Source organism: Saimiri boliviensis, chromosome 7, assembly GCF_048565385.1.
Source record: "Saimiri boliviensis isolate mSaiBol1 chromosome 7, mSaiBol1.pri, whole genome shotgun sequence".
NCBI classification, from domain to species: domain Eukaryota; kingdom Metazoa; phylum Chordata; class Mammalia; order Primates; family Cebidae; genus Saimiri; species Saimiri boliviensis.
Window position 1 is genome coordinate 50,087,710 of NC_133455.1, and position 20,472 is coordinate 50,108,181.

The 20,472-nt window shown below is 36.2% G+C and overlaps 1 protein-coding gene across 7 annotated transcripts in view; it reads right to left on the minus strand.

Moving 5' to 3' along the window:
* Window positions 1-20,472, minus strand: part of METTL25 (methyltransferase like 25) — a 123,633-nt gene that overhangs the window by 90,262 nt on the left and 12,899 nt on the right. For 5 of the 7 annotated variants that reach the window (XR_012518401.1, XR_012518403.1, XR_012518402.1 and 2 more), the window contains exons 2-4: window positions 10,246-10,304; window positions 8,343-8,507; window positions 5,055-5,161 (exon numbers count right to left, since the gene is read on the minus strand). Coding sequence is in view for 4 of the 7 variants with exons in the window: in XM_074402477.1 (XP_074258578.1) it covers window positions 5,055-5,161; window positions 8,343-8,507; window positions 10,246-10,304 (331 nt within the window). In the remaining 3 variants the exon portion in view is untranslated. The remainder of the gene's footprint in view (window positions 1-5,054; window positions 5,162-8,342; window positions 8,508-10,245; window positions 10,305-20,472) is intronic. The other 2 variants (XM_074402476.1, XM_039472269.2) reach the window with 1 other exon arrangement.

Below are 20,472 nucleotides of genomic sequence, written 5' to 3' on the forward strand. Positions count from 1 at the left end.
CCTCCCTTACGTTTTAATTTTTTATCTTTAAAATATATCAACATACACATTAAAATATACCTATAATCTTTTTTAAAAATATTTATTTATTTTACTTTAGGTGCATACTATTATCTGGAATTTCTCCCCATGCTATCCCCGCCCCCTTCCCTCCCTTCCCAAACCCCATTGTCTCTCCCCTAAGCCCTGTCCAACTGTCTCCTGTGTGTGATGCTCCTCTCCCTGAGTCCACATGTCCTTGTTGTTCAACACCCACCTATGAGTGAGAACATATGGTGCTTGGCTTTCTGTTCTTGGGTCAGTTTGCTGAGAATGATGGTTTCCAGATGCATCCATGTCCCTACAAAGAACATGAACTCATCATTTTTTATGGCTGCATAGTATTCCATGGTGTCTATGTACTACATTTTCTTTGTCCAGTCTACCATTGATGGGCATTTGGGTTGGTTCCAGGTCTTTGCTATTGTTCACAGGGCTGCAATGAACATACATGTGCATGTGTCTTTATAGTAGAACAATTTATAGCTCTTTGGGTATATACCCAATAGTGAGATTGCTGGGTCAAATGGAATTTCTATTTCTAGATCCTTGAGAAATTGCCGCACTGTCTTCCACAATGGTTGAACTAATTTACACTCCCACCAACTGTGTAAGAGTGTTCCTATTTCTCCACATCCTCTCCAGCATCTGTTGTCTCCCAATTTTTTTAACGATCGCCATTCTAACTGGCGTGAGATGATACCTCAGTGTGGTTTTGATCTGCATTTCTCTAATGACCAGTGATGATGAGCATTTTTTCATATGTTTGTTGGCCTCATATATGTCCTCTTTTGAAATGTGTCTGTTCATATCCTTCACCCACTTTTGAATGGGGTTTTTTTTTTTTTTTTTTTTTTTTTCTTGTATATCTGCTTTAGTTCTTTGTAGATTCTGGATATTAGCCCTTTGTCAGATGGGTAGATTGCAAAAATTTTTTCCCATTCTATTGGTTGCCGATTCACTCTAATGATGGTTTCTTTTGCTGTACAGAAGCTCTGGAGTTTTAATTAGATCCCATTTGTCTATCTTGGTTTCTGTTGCCAATGCTTTTGGCATTTTAGTCATGAAGTCCTTGCCTATGCCTATGTCCTGGATGGTTTTGCCTACATTTTCTTCTAGTGTTTTTATGGTGTTAGGTTTTATGTTTAAATCTTTGATCCATCTGGAGTTAATTTTAGTGTAAGGTGACAGACAGATAGGGGTCTAGTTTCTGCTTTCTGCCATTGCTAGTCAGTTTACCCAACACTATTTATTAAACATGGAGTCCTTTCCCCATTGCTTATTTTTGCTGGGTTACTCTTAATCTTTCCTAATTAGAACAGCCAACCCATTTTCAATAAAGGTGCCAAGAAGATACATTAGGGTGAGCATAGTCTCTTCAACAAATGTTAAAACTGGATATCCATAAGTAGAAGAATGAAAGACCTCCTATCTCTCACCATATACAAAAATCAAATCAAAATGGATTAAAGACTTAAATCTAAGACCCGAATCTATGAAACTACTAGAGAAAACATTGGGGAAACATTCTAAAACACTGGTCTAGGCAAAGATTTCTTGAGTAGGACCTCAAAAGCATAGGCAATCACAGCAAAAATGGGCAATGGACAAAAATGGGATCCCATCAAGCTAAAAAGCTTCTGCACAGCAAAGTAAACAATCAGAGTGAAGAGACACACACAGATTGGGAGAAAATATGTGCAAACTACCTCTTGACAAGGGATTAACAACCAGAATTCATAAGGGACACAAATAACTCAATGGAATAAAAGCAAATAATATGATTTAAAAATGGGCAAAAGATCTGAATAGACATTTTCAAACAAAGATATGCAAATGGCCGACAAATCTACGGAAAAATGCTAAACATCACTAAGCATTAGAGAAATGCAAATAAAAACTATATCATCTCATCCCAGTTAGAATGGCTATTATCAAAAAGCATTAAGATAGGTATTGGCAAGAATATAGAGAAAAGAGAACTCATATGCTGTTGGTGGGAATGTAAATTAGTACGGCCATTATGGGTTCTTCAGTGAACAAAAATATAAATGCAATATGATCTAGCAATTTCACTACTGGGTATATATCTTAAAAAAAAAAAAAAAGGAAATCTATGTATTGAAGAGGTATCTGCACACCCACGTTTACTGTAGCACAATTCATAATAGCCCAAATATGGAAACAACCTAAGTGCCCATCAATGAATTTATGGATAAAGAAAGTATGGTACACATGCATGATGAAATGTTATATATGTTTTATTTGAGAGGTTAAAGGACATTGGTAATAAAATACAAAAGAGAAAAAAAAAAGCAGCCCAATAAAATATGTGCTGTTAAGAAAGATACCACATTCAGGCAACCTGGGTTTAATCCTACTGGGAAATTCTGAGACTGAAATGTAGAATACATACCATACCTCAGAATCATCCCACTTGAAATACTGCATCAATTACTGCTTCAGAGTGGCTCACTGGGAAGAATTAATTCCCAGGACTTTTGTGCAGGCAGTGCTTGCCTCACAGTCAGAGGAAAACCCACAACGAAGAAATACAGACACTGCCTGGTAGAACCCAGTCTGGCACACCATGAAACAAAAGGCCTGAGAGTATTTAGATCAGGCACCCTGCAGCATCTGCTATGTCCATGAATCCAACAACCATCTTAATACCTAGAATGTTAACATTTATATTGCATATAACTATGTTTTCCTTCCATATTCTGTCTCCCTGCTTCTGCCAGGCAACAACTGCTACCAAATTATTGTTTATAATTCTCTTTCTTCAATAGTTTTTTGCATATAATTTTTGTATGAAAATATATTATTTCCCTTAATAACTATTTAAAATGGTACCATAAAATACGCAATCTTCTGTAACTTGCTTTTTCCTATTCTATTTTATGTTTCTAATATTCATCCATATATGTACTGAAGTAGTTTAAGCTTTACTGGTGTATTACGTTCAATATGTAAATATACCACAGTTTATCCAATCTCCTGTGGATAAGTATTTGGTTTATTACCAGCTTTCTACTTTTAGGAACATTCTTATACTATATATAACTCCTGATGCTTGTGTGCAAAATTTCTCTAGGCAGGGGTATACATCTAAAGTTGAATTGATGAGTAATAGGGTATATGATTGTTCAAGTTTACAAAATAATGTCAAATTGTTTTTTAAAGTGGTTATACCAATATACACTCTAGCTTAGAGTGTGTAAGTACGTCCTTTGCAAAAAGACATGAGGAGATGTTTTGGGGTGATGGAAACATGCATCTTGATTACAGAGGTTACATGAGTGTGTGTGCTTATGTACATATGTGTTTATGTATATATGTGTGTGTGCGTATATATATATATATATATGTGTGTGTGTGTGTGTGTGGGTATATAAATATACACATAGTAACAAAACATCATACTGTACAATTAACATAAATAAAGGAGTTCATGTATTATCTCAGTAAAGTTAGGGTTATGGACAAATTTTTGCACATTGGCTAGAAAGTGATTAAGACTGAATAAGACTGAATTATATTTAAAGAGTATATAAATCTTACACAGTGTACATCATTATATTTGTAATTTTAAAAATCTGTAAGTCAACCCACATGTACCCTGACTAAAATCTCTTTCACACAGTACACATTATGTTTTGGCCACTTTTATATTTTCCTGCTTCTGCTCTGAATTCCCAAACTAAGACTGGTGTCTTTGCCTTGGTTTCTATGTGAAATCTGAGTCCAGCTGTTGTTGTTCCGCCTCAGTCAGACCAGATTTCCACACAAGACTGGACCTTTATTCCATTATCCTACGCTGTAACTTGATTCGTACCATCCACGTACAGAACCTCTATCCGACTTACTTGACTACTAGTTATCTGAATTTTCTGTCTCCAGTGGACTTGCTGTTATTAATTGATGCCTTAAGCTTGAGCTTGTTATGCCCCTTTTAATTCTAACTAAACTATGCATTTATTCCTCTAGAGACCATTCCCATTATTACTGCTCTTAAGAGATGGTGGCTGCCACCTGAAGGATATTTAGAAATAGCACTCACTCCCCAAGATTCTGATATGGCACCATGGGGGAGGACTTGCCTCTTCTACTTCAGCTAAGTATCATTGCCATAGTAAGCCTGTCACTGATACTGATAGTTACTGCTTAGGTATGATAATCTGGAGAAAGGGTTGAAAACTAGTATTACCTTAGCTTTTACTCTATACCCCACCCTAGAGATCTATGTTGCCACAGTAGCTCTGCATGCCTAAGCCAAACTTTCATAGTTCTCTAATCATACTCAAGCTCTCAAATTTTGGTAAATTTATAGAAAGAATCTAATACCTAATAAAAATTAAGAACGGAAAATCTCTATTGCCACCACTGATCTTCTTTGAGAGCTAAGGAAAAGACTTGCAGTTTTTATAAAACAGGAATAAGAAAAATCACTTACTGTTTTTATAGGCCAATGTGTACAATCATTAATCTTATTTTAACATCTACTTTCCAACATCACTACTTATCATAAGAACTATTTTTCAAAACAGGAATGCATCATGAATCAAACACTATGAAATAATCCAAGTCTTAAAAACATAACTACTTTGTGTTACTATAATGATGCAGGTATCCCAGACCACAGCTTGGTAACCCATCTCCTGAAAACATCTAGCAGCAAACAGCTTTGCAGAATGTCATCTTCATAATGCTGCCTCAAGCTGGAGTGACAATTTATCAAAAGAATTAACCTTAACTTCTGTGCATTCTGAAAATAGTGAAATTTGTGGCAAAACATTAACAGTCATGTCTTGATCTTACTATAAATTTTCTGTAATATACTAGAAAATAACAGTGTATGCTTAAAGAATCTGATGTTTAAAGGATCTGATGTTTAAATGATGCTACTATTTAATGACATTTTAAAGGCTAGATGACAGTAAAAAGTGAAATTTGAATAATACCAAAAAGTGGCAATAATTTTAATACCTAAAAATATAGGGAAATATTCTCACCTGCTTTAGTCCATAGTAGTTAGCAATACTGCCAATCAGCTCTGACATTGCCTGAACTTCATGAGATTTCTTCATATTCATAAACTCAGCTGCCTTCAGAGTTTTACCTAATGAAAATAAAAGTAAAATACTGCTATTAAAGAACGAAAATTTAGTAGAATTATCAGTTGATATTCATATTTTTTGAATTAAGTATGAAAATAATATAGAGATTCTACTGTGGTTTCTGGATGATAGACCTCCACTAGCTTGGCCACTATAAATCAAATTTGAATTAATAAAGTAAATATAAAAATCCATAGATCATTAAAAGTATTCCTTAACAATTAACTATAATGAAAAAGATGGGTAAATTGGACTACAAAGGACATTTTTCATCAAAAGACAACATTATGAGAGTAAAAAGGCAAGTCTCAAATGGGAGAAGATAATTCCCACACATATACTTCCAGAGAATTCATACCTAAGAATAAAATAAAACAAACTCCTACAGATCAATATGCAAAGAATCACCCAATAGAAAAGTGATAAGAAAAACTTAGTCATTTCATTACCTGTGCTGTCTAATATAGTGGCTACTTAACCACATGTGATTATTGCAATTTATACTTTAATAAAATTGAAAATTAAGATTCTATGCTGCACTAGCCACAGGTGAAGTACTTAACAGCCACATGTAGCTAGTTTCTACTGTACTGAGCAGCACAAGCACAGAACATTTCCATCACTGCAGAACTCTAGAACTGTACTTCGGAGTATAATACTGTAAGCTACACATTATAAAGTACATTAAAATGACCAAAGAGCATATGACAAGGTAGTCAGCATCATCAGTCATGTGGGAATTGGGTGGTGGGGAACTGAAATGTTGGGCTGGAATGGTTATTACGGCATGAAAATGTTCACATTTGTGAATGCTTCGGTATAAGCTTAACTTGGGATTACCACACTGGAATACTGGGTTTTAATGAGGTCTTTCCAGATATGCGTGCTGGTTACTCATGGTCCTGTAGATGAAAGGTAATACTTTCTTGGCAACATTCTGAGGGCACTTTAGGACATGGTCTCCAACAGAGATGTCCTAATTCAACTATGTCATTCTGCTGGCAGATACTAACCTAGTAAACAAATATGCTGATTACTGCAGCATGCGGAATATAGCCCCTCCTCTCTCACCTATTCCCAGCATGCATCTCTACATGGCTAAATCAACTCTTTCTTATACTGGACACAACAGAGTGCATCCCGACCTTGAATGGTGGTTTTGCTGTTTGTTCTTGCCTAGGATACAACATCTTTACTCACTTTGATGCTCAAAATGTGGCCCTTAAACTTTATAAATCGGGGGAGGGGCCAAGGATGAAACCCTTGACACAGAGGTACACTCATTTATTGCCAGTCAGCAGCATATGGGATAGAGTGTTCTCCTTAGAGCTTTCCTTGCCAGCCAACTACAGTTTCCATAGTAATGTTGCTGGCGAACTCATGTGCAGCTCTAATGGTTCTTACCAAGAGCCATAATTCACCAAACAGTCCCTCTCTCGTTCCAGGGAGAATTATGAAATAATTCTGCTTAACGTGGTTACAGAGATTAAAAAAAAAAAAAAAAAAAGGAAGTTAAAATAATAAAATAATTGAAAGATAAAAGGGTCAAAGGGTCATTTTACAATGGGGAACTCCAATAGATCCACCTTTTCCAAGTGAATAAACTTAGTATCACCAATAATGTGACAAAATTATATGTGCTTCCTAATCTGGCATCTGAAAAAGGAATCACTTAAGTAGTATTCCTATCAAAAAGGCATAACTTGACTCTAATGATAGAGAAACAATAAAATAAACCTGCCTATAGTTATCAAAAGTATTGGTGTCAGGAAAAACAAAAGCAAGGGTAAGAAACTATTTCAGATTGAAAAGACTCAACAGACATGACAGCTAAATGTCAGGTATGAACTTGGTCTCACTCCTGTATGAAGAAAAAAAAGGCTATAAAAGATATTCTTGGAAGAATTTAAAAAACTTGAATACAGAGTGTTTATTAGACAATACTACTCTAACAATGTTAAACTCCTGATTGTGCTAATAAACTATGGGATATGTAGGAGAATGCTCTCTTTTGAGATACAGCGTGAAGTATCTGAGAGTAAAGTACTATGATATCTACAACTTATATTTCAGAAAAAGAGGAGGAGGGGAGAGAGAGAGAGAGAGAGAGAGAGAGAGCGAGCGTATGTGTGGGTAGAAGAGAACTATAACAAATGTGGTAAATGTGAACACATGGTGAATCTAGGTGAAAAGTATACAGGGTCTATTGTACTATTCTTACTACTTTTCTGTAGGTTTGGCCGTTTTCAAAATAAAAAGGCAAGGAAACAATGAGGATCAAATGTGATAAAAGGTATGAAAGAGGCCGGGCGCGGTGGCTCAAGCCTGTAATCCCAGCACTTTGGGAGGCCGAGGCGGGTGGATCACGAGGTCAAGAGATCGAGACCATCCTGGTCAACATGGTGAAACCCCGTCTCTACTAAAAAAAAATACAAAAAATTAGCTGGGCATGGTGGCTCGTGCCTGTAATCCCAGCTACTCAGGAGGCTGAGACAGGAGAATTGCCTGAACCCAGGAGGCGGAGGTTGCGGTGAGCCAAGATCGCGCCATTGCACTCCAGCCTGGGTAAAAAGAGCGAGACTCCGTCTCAAAAAAAAAAAAAAAAAAAAAAAAAGGTATGAAAGAGGTTTGTGTAAGATAAAATAACCTGAGATTTCTTTTTTAACCACAGCCTTCTTTCTGATCTCTGCCTTTTAATTGGGATGTAATATCAATTTACATTGAATACAATTATTGATATGGCTGAGTTTTAATCTACCACATTACCATATTTGTTTTTTTAATTTGTACCATCCCTACTTTCTGACACTCATGCTTCTCCCCACATCCCCAAATGTCCCCTTCCACTCTTCCCACTCTCTTCCCATAGAGAACATTAGCCTGCTGTAACAAAAATAATGAAGACGTTGGAATTAGTAGTAGCTCACTATGATCTGTGCTTGAGGGGGCAGAAACTATCTGAAGTAAAGGGTTAATGTAGAAAAAAATGTGGAAATCTATAAGTTGTTCTGTTTAATATAGTACAAGGGAAAACCTACTCTTCTAAACAAAAACTGATTTGTCAGGGCTTATAAATTTAAGTTTAACAATAAATTAATATTTTGGAAATATACACATACATGAACAAACTATTGCTTCTAAGTACCTAACAGGCACACTCACACGCACATAAATAAGACATACCAATTCTCTGGTTTTGATTTCCTTGAAGGGCTACCAGCAACTGTTCAAAAGGAGTACATATTCCCAAGTTTTGTACGGAATAGTATTTCGCAGCCAGAGCAAAGGCTTCCACACTCACCAGCTTCTGAGAAGTTTCACAAAATATTTTGGGAAAATCAGTCATACCTAAAAAAGTGAAGATAAAAAAAAGTCTTCAGCATTAATTAATTAATGGTTAATTTGTGTGATATTAATAAACAGCAAATGAACACCACTTAATTTTTATAACCAATTCCAAAACTTTCATCTTGTTGTGAATTCTGGCAATATATCTAATGGCTCCATTTATATTTACTATTTATTTACTTTATTTTTTTATTTATTTATTTATTTTTTTTTTTGAGACGGAGTTTCGCTCTTGTTACCCAGGCTGGAGTGCAATGGCGCAATCTCGGCTCACCGCAACCTCCACCTCCTGGGTTCAGGCAATTCTCCTGCCTCAGCCTCCTGAGTAGCTGGGATTACAGGCATGCACCACCATGCCCAGCTAATTTTTTGTATTTTGAGTAGAGACGGGGTTTCACCATGTTGACCAGTATGGTCTCGATCTCTTGACCTCGTGATCCACCCGCCTCGGCCTCCCAAAGTGCTGGGATTACAGGCTTGAGCCACCGCGCCCGGCTTATATTTACTATTTAAACAATTAGCTATACGGAATACCAGTTTTCTGTTAATATTTTATGCAATTAAAAATGTAAACTCCAAATTACAGTCAGGCCTTTTTCTATGGAAAGAAAGAAACAGAGACAGAGGCAGAAAGAGAAAGAAAGAAGGAAGGAAGGAAGGAAGGGAGAGAGGGAGGGAGGGAAGAGGGGAGGGGAGCAGAAGGGAGAGGAGGGGAGGGGAAGGGAAAGAAGGGAAGGGGAAGGGAGGGGACGGAAAGGGAAAGAAGGGGAGAGGAAGAGAGGAAAGGGAAAGAGAGAGAAGGGGAGGGGAAGGGAGAAAAGAGGAGGGGAAAGGAGGTGAACTGTGCCGGTTGGCCTATAACCATGCATTTAAAGGTAGTCAGCCTGTGCAACACTGTTACTCCCCGTCCACACTGTATGAGGAACAATGGTAATATCCCCAGTGGTATATAAATGTCCCTGTAGAACAGTTCATGCATTATTTGTATGATGCAGACTTGTGGCAAGGGGGCAGAATGTATGTGCTCAATGCACTGTCAATATGAATTCCAAAACTAATCAGATTATAACCTAGTGAAAACAACTCATTTTCGTCCCATGGCCAGTTTTAAACCAGACATTCTATAAGTTTAGTGTGTAACTGTCAGTGGTTTCCAAATACTAATTTAGACTAGAATGAATAACCATTGCACTATTTGCAAATGTCCAGTGCCCCCTCTGTAGGAGGATCATAAACCTTGTTGAACTCAGATGTGGCCGCATCTTGCCAAGATGAACCATACCATTTTCAGGCAAAAGTTTTAAGAGTATCACAAGATCCAGTACTTCTTTTTTTTTTTTTTCCTCAGCTCTGTAATGGAAGCATGTGTCAAGATGGAACATTCCTCAGCCTAAATTCTTGAGTGACTACAAGGACAGCATTACTGTCAAACTACAATGAACATGGAGCATGTATAAAAATTAAATTTCATTGCTTTCAGTCAGTGAGTTTTAAGCTTATTACTGCAGCACATCCCTGCTTATTCTGATGGATGCACATAGGCACACTGACAGATAAGCTCAATCTCATTGTTCTAAGGTCATTTTCAAGGCATGTTAATTTATTTAAAAGAGTTAAAAGAAAGCCTTCCAATTTGTTTGTAGTGGTTCAAGGATACTCATTAGATGGGAAAGTCCAAAAGGCCCATTCATTGAAAACTATTTTGAATAATTCAAAAAAATACACATCATATGCTTACATGAAGTATGCAAAATGTTCACCTCATGAAACCATGCTGCAATCCAGAGAAGTTTAGTTCTACAAAAAAAAAAAAAAAAAAAATCCATACTGTAGGCTACAAAGTCTTCTCTAGCATAACTGATCTTCTGTCATTACTTATTAAATTAAAAAAATTCTTAAACACAAAGAATAATGATGCTACCTGACAAAACTTAAAGCAAGATAAGTGATGGTTTGCAGAATTCTAAATAAAAACTACATATTAAGCTAATATCTATTAAGCTGGTGGTAATAATGTTTACCAAATTCATTAATATGAATAAAATCAGCGGAGATATGTACCTTCCAATTCTGAATCAACTAACCAGAAATTAAAATTACTAGAGTAAATTCATTTAAGATGTATGCTGTGCATGATGTAAATTTCTGTGGATATTTTATAAACTGAATTTACACACTCAGCCAAAAGTAATAAAATCCACATCAAAATATTTAGCCATCATACAAAGTGGAAAACTCAGTCAACTATTAAGTGAAACTCTCAGGTTTACGGGGAGTCTCAACATCCCCAGGTTCCAAGGCAGCAATTTCTTAGAGTGTGATAGAATAAGAGTATTAAATCTCAAAGTGCAGAGGGACCATTATAATAGTTAGCTATTGGACAATGCTGCCAAAAGAAAGAATTGTGATGTTTCTGTTGGAAAAGTAAACGTTAAAAATCAACTTAACTATCCTACTGAAAAAACTTGAAAAAAATCCAATTCAACATGAAATAAATGCTGTTAATTTTCTTTTATTACAGGTCTCAGCAATTTCAGAAATTTAAAGATCTAAATTATGATTTTTTCAAAAATAATTTTTTTTTAAAAAATGACAGTGTTCTAATTCAGTCCAATAGTTTATGGTATGTAGGGCTAACCTTAGTTTACTTAGACAGTCTAGAATTCCATGAAAAAAAAAATTTTGAATTATAAAAATACAGCTGCTGTACTTTCTTTGTTTTCAAGTTATCCAGTCTGTAACTTCCATTACTTGCTATTTATAAAGATTTAGAAAGAGAGAGAGAAAGAGAGGTGTTGATGATCTAGTCTTGACTCCATCTCTGAAAGAGTATGTGCGAAAGTTATGGGGCAATGGCAATAAATACATATAGTCCTCATGGTTCTTCCCTAGGTACTTATATAATCACTTTGGATTTGGCAACAAACAAAACAGCAGTTCCAGTGTTACTTAACTTATATTTAGTAAATTAATTATTACTTAGATTTTTTTAATTGCATTTTAGGTTTTGGGGTACATGTGAAGAACATGCAAGATTGTTGCATAGATACACTCATGGCAGTGTGATTTGCTGCCTTCCTCCCCATCACCTATATCTGGCATTTCTCCCCATGCTATCTCTCCCCAGCTCTCCACCCGCCGCTGTCTCTCCCCTATTTCCCCCCAACAGACCCAACAATGAGAACACATGGACACAGGGAGGGGACTACTTAGATTTTTTAAGCAGGGAAAACTTGAAATTTGCTGCTTATCACACCTGCATGGTATGTGGCTTGATTACTTGGCCTACATCTCCCTCTACTGGAAGTTCTTGTCCTGATTTATTTATGCTTTACTTATCTTTTACTTTTTATGTACCCCATATCACTATTCCACAGAGGTTTCTGATAAGATAGGTTATAAGATGGGTTCTCAGAAGACAGGCTAATTAGTCATGAGGGAAGAAGGGAAGGAAAGAGTCAGGGGAGATTATTTTCTACAAATATGAGACCAGGATATATCTCGGTTTCTTTCTTTTTCAATTGTTTGTTTGGTATACAAGGAACCAATGTACAAGGACAAAGATAGAAGAGACATATGTATACATCTTGAATTATAAAATTTTCAAGTTAGAAAAATGTATAAAGTTTTAAAAATAAAAATAAAGTAACACAATCACTAGATGTGTAGTATTTATAATTAGTAAATAAAAATAAACGTCTGTTGTTCTACTTGAATGTTATACAGTACTTTAAGGAAAACAATACAGACAGGGCTTACAATAACTCATCCCTATTATTTTCACATTTATGCATGTATACTATGGGCCAGGCACTATGCTAAGCACTTTACCTTTCAGGTGACAGTTTTATAAGGGAGTTACATAGTGCTCCTATCCCCATTTACAGAGGAAATCACTGAGACGTAGGAGGCTGTAATGTATCCAAGTTTGTATAGACGCTAGGTGGCAGGGCATGTGAATCCAATGCAGTCTGACTTCAGACCTTGGTCTTAATGTCCACATCCCACTAGCATGCCACAGTAGTAAGTACAGTGGACAACATAGGAAATCAATAAGACAGCAGTAAGAAAAGCATTAGGAAGACCTGACTCTCCGGTAAGCATTTCCTCTGGCAGAGATCAATATACAGTGACATCCTAAGATATTGTATACTCACTTTATCTTCTTATTTCACTTTCTTCATTCCTCTCTATACCTCTCTCTCCACCAAAAGTAATTTTAAGGTTTCCAGAAATTAGCTGGACATAGTGGCTCATGCCCGTAATCCCAGCAGTCTGGGAGGCCGAGATAGGAGGACTGCTTAAGCTCAGGAATTTGAGACCAACCTGGGCAACATAGCAAGATCTCATCTCTAGAAAAATTTGTAAAAATTAGCTGGGCACAGTAGCACACACCTGTAGTCCAAGCTACTTGAGGGACTGAGGTTGGAGGATTGCTTGAGCCTGTGAAGTCAAGGCTACAGTGAACCTGTGCTAACCTTCTCTGTATTAGTCAGACAGACTCCATCTTGCTGAGAGTCAGACAGACTCCATTTTAACCTCCTCCTCACCCCTCCTGCCATTTCCCCCTTGAGTGCATACCTGGGTCATGCTACTGTGCTGGGTCATGCTGTACTTAGAACTATAGAAACATATAACCATTGTAACCATATCCTGCTTGGCAAGCCCACTTGTTATTGTGAATACCCCCTTGATTGATTGCATGACAAGTACTGAATATATCCCTTGGTAACCAGCAACCATGGGAATAGCTTGTGTATACCCTCCTTAGCAATCAACAATCATGGGAACCTCCTGCCTCCTTGTCACCAGCCTCTATATATAACTTGCTTGTTCTGCTTCTGTAAATTCTGCTTCAGCTAGGCTCCCCCTCCCCTTCTCTAAGCAAGATATAAAAAGGAATTAACCCCCTTCTTTGGGGTCAAGAGATTTTTGAGAATAAGCTGACTCTTGGTCACCAGCAATAAAGGACTCTCAGTCAGAATTCAAGAGTGTGGCGCTTTCTCTAACTTGCTCAGTTACAACAAACCCTTATCATGCCATTGCACTCCAGCCTGGGCAACAAGCAAGAACTTGCCTCAAAAATAAATAAAGGTTTCATGAAATTAAAAAGTAATTTTTACATATAAAATAAGTCTCTGAAAAAGAAATATCTTTATAAAATGTTATTGTGATATCTATTTGCAGAAACAAATTAACCCTATGCTTTATGCCCAGCAATCCCTCAATACACTGACTATTATGGCACCATCAACTACAAAAGGAAAATAAACTCTCCTAAGGCTCTATGGTGATAGTAATTACTGAGGACACTACAAGGACTTCAACAGAACCAGTGAATGTTTATAATCTCAGATGAGAAAAAGGTGATTTAGAAAATTTAGAATGTGACATAAAGTAAAATGCAATTATGTACTAAATTTGAGATTTTGCTGTTAAAGGGATTGGGGAAAGGTCACTATTGTCATTATCACATAGCCTAGATCTGTCTTACGGCCCAGAATTTCAAGAAGAAATCAACAGTGTCCTCTTAATTATAATCTTCACAATGACAGAAGTATTTTGTATTCATTCCTGCATAAATGTCCTACAGATGTCTTCAATTCAAAAGGTTCAAAACTCAACTGAACACTTTCATGCTCCCTAAACCTTTCCCTTCTATTTTCTAACTTGTTTAATAGACTTATCATTCACCCAGTGGCAAAGTTAAAAGGTTTTACATTATCTGCAATGCTTCTTGTGCCCTCAATCCACATGGTAAGCCACCCATCAACCCTGATATAAAAATGTCCTTCATTTGAAAACCCGCTCCCCCATCACTACTATATTTCAAGCCTTGTTAATGCTCTTCAATACTACTGCAATAGTTTCATAGTTGATTTTTCTCCCTTATCAATAAAACTCTGATAGATAATGCTCAATAAAGTTGAGTTGAATCAAACATGTTTTCTAAGATAGAAACTGACATATTCAATACAAATTTAAACATTTTAAGACTTTGCCTTCCACAACGGTTGACTTTTGACTTAAATCTTTGATAATCATTTAATACAGCTTAACCAAAAGCTAAAGTCTGTCTTACTAAACTTGGAAAATTAAAGATGGGATGAGTTAAGTTTTACGACGAACATTTGAGTCTGTTCATAATCCTATAATCTACCAACAGAAAAAAATAGAATATATACTATTGCTTTCAAAAGAAATCAATTTACATCATCCAATTATGTGCTAGAAAACATTTTGCCTAAGCTATTTCAGCTTACTTTACAGTTGCATATGAAATGAACAAATGTTATATAAACATGCAAACCATGCTCTTAAAAGGAATAAAATTAACAAGAAATTGACATGCATGTCCTTACTGTACCAATATTCATATCACATTGAATGTATAAAGTACATTTAACCATTCCTAAAGCAATTTCACATTAAACGACATTACTCATAAAAATGAAGTTAAATGTAAAAATAGAAAAATGTAACCACAATATTTTAACTCTAACAGACTCTTTCCATAGTTTAATTTCAGAGAAAACAAAAATATGCAAATAAACAAAAATTTAGAAATTTGCTAAATAAAAAATAAACAATTCAGAGGTACATACCATGTAGAAGATAAAAACTAAACTTGAATAAAGCTACTTTGTTACAACTTATGATTGTCTATGAATATAGTATTTTACTATTTATAGTGTATGCAGACAACAAATGTTCAATATGGATTGAAGGGGGCTCAGCAATTCCCAGTTAGAATTCTACTGGATGTCACATGGAATGAGCTTACTCAGGCCTTTGCACTTGTTTTTACCTCTGTCTGAGGTCACCATCCCTCATGAATTTTCATGGCCCACTCTTACTTCTTTCAAGTGCTTCCTCAAATGTTACCATTTCCGTGAAAACTTGACAGTCCCATTTAATTTATTAATTTCATTCCCATTGAACTTTCATCACCCTCTGATCCTTTACTATTTTAAAGCATTTATCACCATCTAGTATAGAATGAAAGATCCAAGATGACAAGAATTTTTATTTACTGCTGTATCCTCAGAACCTACAATAATGCCCACCACATGGCAGATTCTCAATGAATAAATTGAATGCGCAAACACTAGGGTTTGAGTTCTGGTTCTCACAATGACTATCCATGTGGCCATGAGCAATTTATTTACCTACTCTAAGACTCAATTTCTTCATCTATAAAATGGGGAACAATATATATTTTATAGAATTGTTTTATGTAATTCTCACATATAAACATATACATATGGACAGGTATATACATGTACATTCATAAACACATATACAATTATGTACTTAACTATATATATATAAACTTTTAAGGTCGGGATACATGTGCAGGTTTGTTACACAAGGTAAACTTGTGTCATGGGGTTTATTGTACAGGTTATATACACCATGGAATACTACGCAACCATAAAAAAGAATGAGCTCATATCCTTTGCAAAGACATGAATGGAGCTGGAGATCATTATCCTTAGCAAACTAACACAAGAACAGAAAAATAAATATCACATTATCACTCCTAAATGGAAAATAAATGACAAGAACATATGGACACATAGAGGGGAACAATTAACTATAATATATAGTCCTAACACACAGTCTAGAACATAAACAGGCAACCCTCAAATCATTAAGTCCAAATTAAGTCACTGAGTGTCCTAACACTTGGATCAATTTTCCAAATTCATTGGAATACGGAATCTTTAAAACCTCAAATATTTAGGGCCAGAACATCTTATAGGCTACTAAAGAAGAAATTGAGAAAAAGATCAATATGCACACTTAGCTATTAAATGTGGGACCTGCTAGGATAAAAGAGAATTGGGCTCTGGAACCTGAGTGAAAGATCTCCATCAGTAGAATGAAGGCATGACTAAGGATGGATGAACTGCACCTTGAGAAACAACATGGTAGTCCAATAGTTAACACTGGGTACTACACTCTAGGTAAGATGAAAGCAAGAATTATTCAGTGTCTGCTAATCCACTGGTTAGCACTGGACATCATGTCCCAGGATCAACTTTAAAGTGTCAGAGAGAGTTTTAGTATTAATAAGACTTCTTACTAAATTTGACATGAAATATGGTAGATATAATCTCAGCTGTACCTTAAATACCTGGAATAAAGTTTCAAGCTTGCTTCACCAGAATGTTTTAATTTCTCATAATCTCAAACTGTTTTCAAAAAAAGAACAAAAAACAAGAGATACTAAATTCCCAGAAATCCAATAAACTTTAAATTCCATTTAAAATTAGAAGCATTTAAGAATAAATTAAATATGTATGGATACTTTTTGAATAATAAATTCAAATTTTATAAATCAAATATAATTTTGTTAGCAAAATACAAAATAAATTCAAAATTGTAAAGTGTCAAAAAGTGATGCAGTTGTAAACTATACTAAAAAATATATTTATTTCAGTACAATAATTGCTTTGAATTGATATCAACCTCTGTTATTCTCTTTTTCCCACTGAAGACATATCATTTCTTACTTAGGTCTTCATTTCTGAACACCACTGTAGGCTCCACTGCCCCACAGAAACTCAGAATCTCACTACCTTAGTCACTGCCATTGCCACTGTTCATTTACTGAGATACCTCTTTTTATATCTTGGTCCGGCCCTAGACTTTTAGGCTTCCAAAAATAATAAAGACTTGTCAATTTGTTTATTATTACTGTCTTTGTTTTTGTTTTTTAAGAAAAGGTCTCGCTCTGTCGCCCAGGCTAGAGTGCAGCAGCATGATCATGGCTCACTGCAGCCTCAATCTCCTGGGCTCAAGCGATCCTCTCACCTCAGACTCCCAAGTAGCTGGGATAAGGGCATGCGCCACTGTGGCCAGCTAATTTTTAAATTTTATTTTTTTCTAGAGACAGGGTCTCACTATGTTACTCAGGCTGGTCTCAAACTCCTGGGCTCAAGCAATGCTCCCACCTCAGCCTTCCCAAATGCTGGGATTACAAGTGTGAGCTACTGCATCTGGCCAGTTTGTTTATTATTGAGGCAAGGCACATAAAGGACTCTTTATCTCAGGGAAACTGTAAACTTAAACATAATAAATTACTAATAAGGGATTTTGAGGGAGTAGAATTAAGTCAAACCCCTCTCTTAAAACTGTATTTTTCTTTCCCATTGTGCGTTTCATTAATTTAGTACAATTGCATCTTCCATTCTTATTCTAAGCTCCATTTCGACATTAATGCAAAAGAGATGTGTGTTTATTCTGTACTCTCTTAACTGAATTTAGTTATAATCATTTGCAAAGTGAAAGGAACAAATGAAAGGTCTTCAGAGTAAATATATACTTTTTTTCTTCCTAGCTCCTACCCTCTCTTCACTAGATCTTGTTCTTTACTATTTCCTTAGTTTTTGTAATGATGCGTATAGTTCATAAAAGTTAGGTCAATTTTATTCTATACAGGCCATTATTCAAGGTGATTGCTATATGGAAAATAAGTACAACACCAATCTAAATATTAAATTTAAATTCCCCATTTGATTGCAATCATTATGTAAAAGCGAAGAATTAAGCTTCAGTGACTGTCATTGGCATCAGCCTGAAGACACTAATTTTATACTCTGGTTGAACCTGAAATGCAGTGTTTACTCAGAAGAAACGAACAGTTTTCAGAACTTGATAAAAATTAGTTAAATAAATGTTTGAAAATTGAATATTTCTTAACAAGAAATCAAAAGATATTTAAAAAAGGATGAAGAGGGACAAGTATTGGTCTAAATCAAGATTAATTCAACCATTTTGTAATACTAATGTTTTCAATCAGCAGTTCTTATTCTGATGTCTAAGAGTTTATGAGGGCTCTGAATCACCTAAAACTGTATATAAAGTTTTGTGAATATTTGTGCATACTTAAAAGCCTTATTTTGAGGCAGAGTTTCTACAGCATTCGCTTAAACCAGCTATTTAATTCGATTTGAAACCTAAAATACTGAGATTACTATCTTTCAGTTTCCTTATCTTTCATCTCACACAATGTTAAAATATGACAATTCAATTAAGTGTTTTTCTTCTTGTTCCTAGAGATTATTTTAAACATTCAAAGCAGAAAAACTAAGTAGTGTTTTACCTCCTAAACAATCTGGGATTATTCTTTTTTCACTGGTGTGGGTAACACACCCCATGGGCACCAAGGAAAGAGAACTGTCCAGACCCCAGGAACAATTAGTGCCTGAAGAATATCTTAGTTTATGGTGTTATTACTCAGCTATTTCCTTTACATAATCCTTTATATATAATCATATATTAGTTTACAGAATTAGTGCCTAAAGTATTACTGCTTGCTATATCTAGCTTATATATATATAATCATACTTAGTTCCATATAATCTTTCTATATAATCATATAGGTATTGTAGTTGGAGCTGTACTGACACATTTAGTGCTGATTTACATAATCCTTCTATATAACCAGATAGTAGTTTGTAGTAGGAGGAATGCCTAGAGCAGTCGCAAAGCAGAAACAGTACATGGGAAAACAGCCAGACCAGGACAAGAACCAAAGACCCAGGAGGTGGTGTCCCTGCCTGAAAGGGCATACAGTATTTGGCAGGCTAGGAGCAAGAGCCTGTCCTCCTGAAAAAGGAGTTGCAGTACCTTGCATCCAGTTCCTGTGGAAAGTAGGCCTCGGGCCTGAGAGCCTGCAAATAACTAAGGTAGAAGAACCCCTCTGGTGTGACCAGTCATGGCAGCTGTACACCCCGTCAGTCTTTTCTTGCTTCTGTGGTAGCTCAAATCATCCTCCCATAAATATCTTAAGAGAAGAGCACAAACAAGTCTGTCAGCTCCTACTGCATTGGCTTACAATATCCTTCTATTACAAATCCTTTGAAATCTCCAGCACCCAGATAAGAAGTGTTGCACATGACACCTGTTGCACACAGCCCACCTCCTTGCCTCGGTGACCTAATGGGGGTGGAACCCTTTTCTGTACACAACCCTTTACTACTGCGCACCACACGGCCCCCTACTGCACATGGCCCACCTCTCTGCACCAGTGACATAATGGGGTGGCCCCCTCACTTGTGACTCACGTGATTATGTATGCCCTATCACTAAGCCTATAGATGATGAACTTACCCACGACCCTTCCCCCTGCTTGCACCTAATAAATACAAATGCTTCTGGGTGTTTGGGCTCTCACTGATTTCTGCTCATAGGTTGCGCGGCCCCCCAAGTCCAGCTGCTCTTCACCGGTTCTTCAGAGTCCTTTACTTCCTGGATCCTACACCTCAGCACAGCATAAGGGACACCCCACAACCCTGTGGGGCCCAACAACCCTACAACTGGTAGATTAAATTTCATATTTCTAAAATTAGTCTAACTTTGATCTCTCCAGTATTTTTATTATTAAACAGATCCTCTTTCATTCTTCACAATTTAAATTACTAAGCTGAAATTTTTAGATAACATCCAGCTAACAAAAAACTAGAAATAATTTAAGATACCAAACATACATGTTAATGTATTCCATTTGACAAAACATGTTCATAACAGTAAACGGTTATAAATTTGCATGATCCAGGCTTAAATCTACAATAAAGGCAAGTTTATTGTCTTTTTGCATAATCCTAGAGATATGCTAAGTGACACATGCAACCATTTGATCCAGAGAAGAATCAGCAACATAAGATATTTATTTTTTGACTAAAAGTTTTTAAAAATTCATATACTAGATGAACAGAAAAATAAGACTGAAAACAAACAAATCTATTATAATATTTTATTTTTATTTTTCGAGATGGAGTCTTGCTTTTGTCACCCAGGCTGGAGTGTAATGGCACAATCTCGGCTCACTGCAACATTTGCCTCCAGGGTTCAAGGGATTCTCCTGCCTCAGCCTCCAGGGTAGCTGGGATTACAGGCATCTGTCACCACACCTGGGTAATTTTTATATTTTTAGTAGGGATGGGGTTTCGCCATG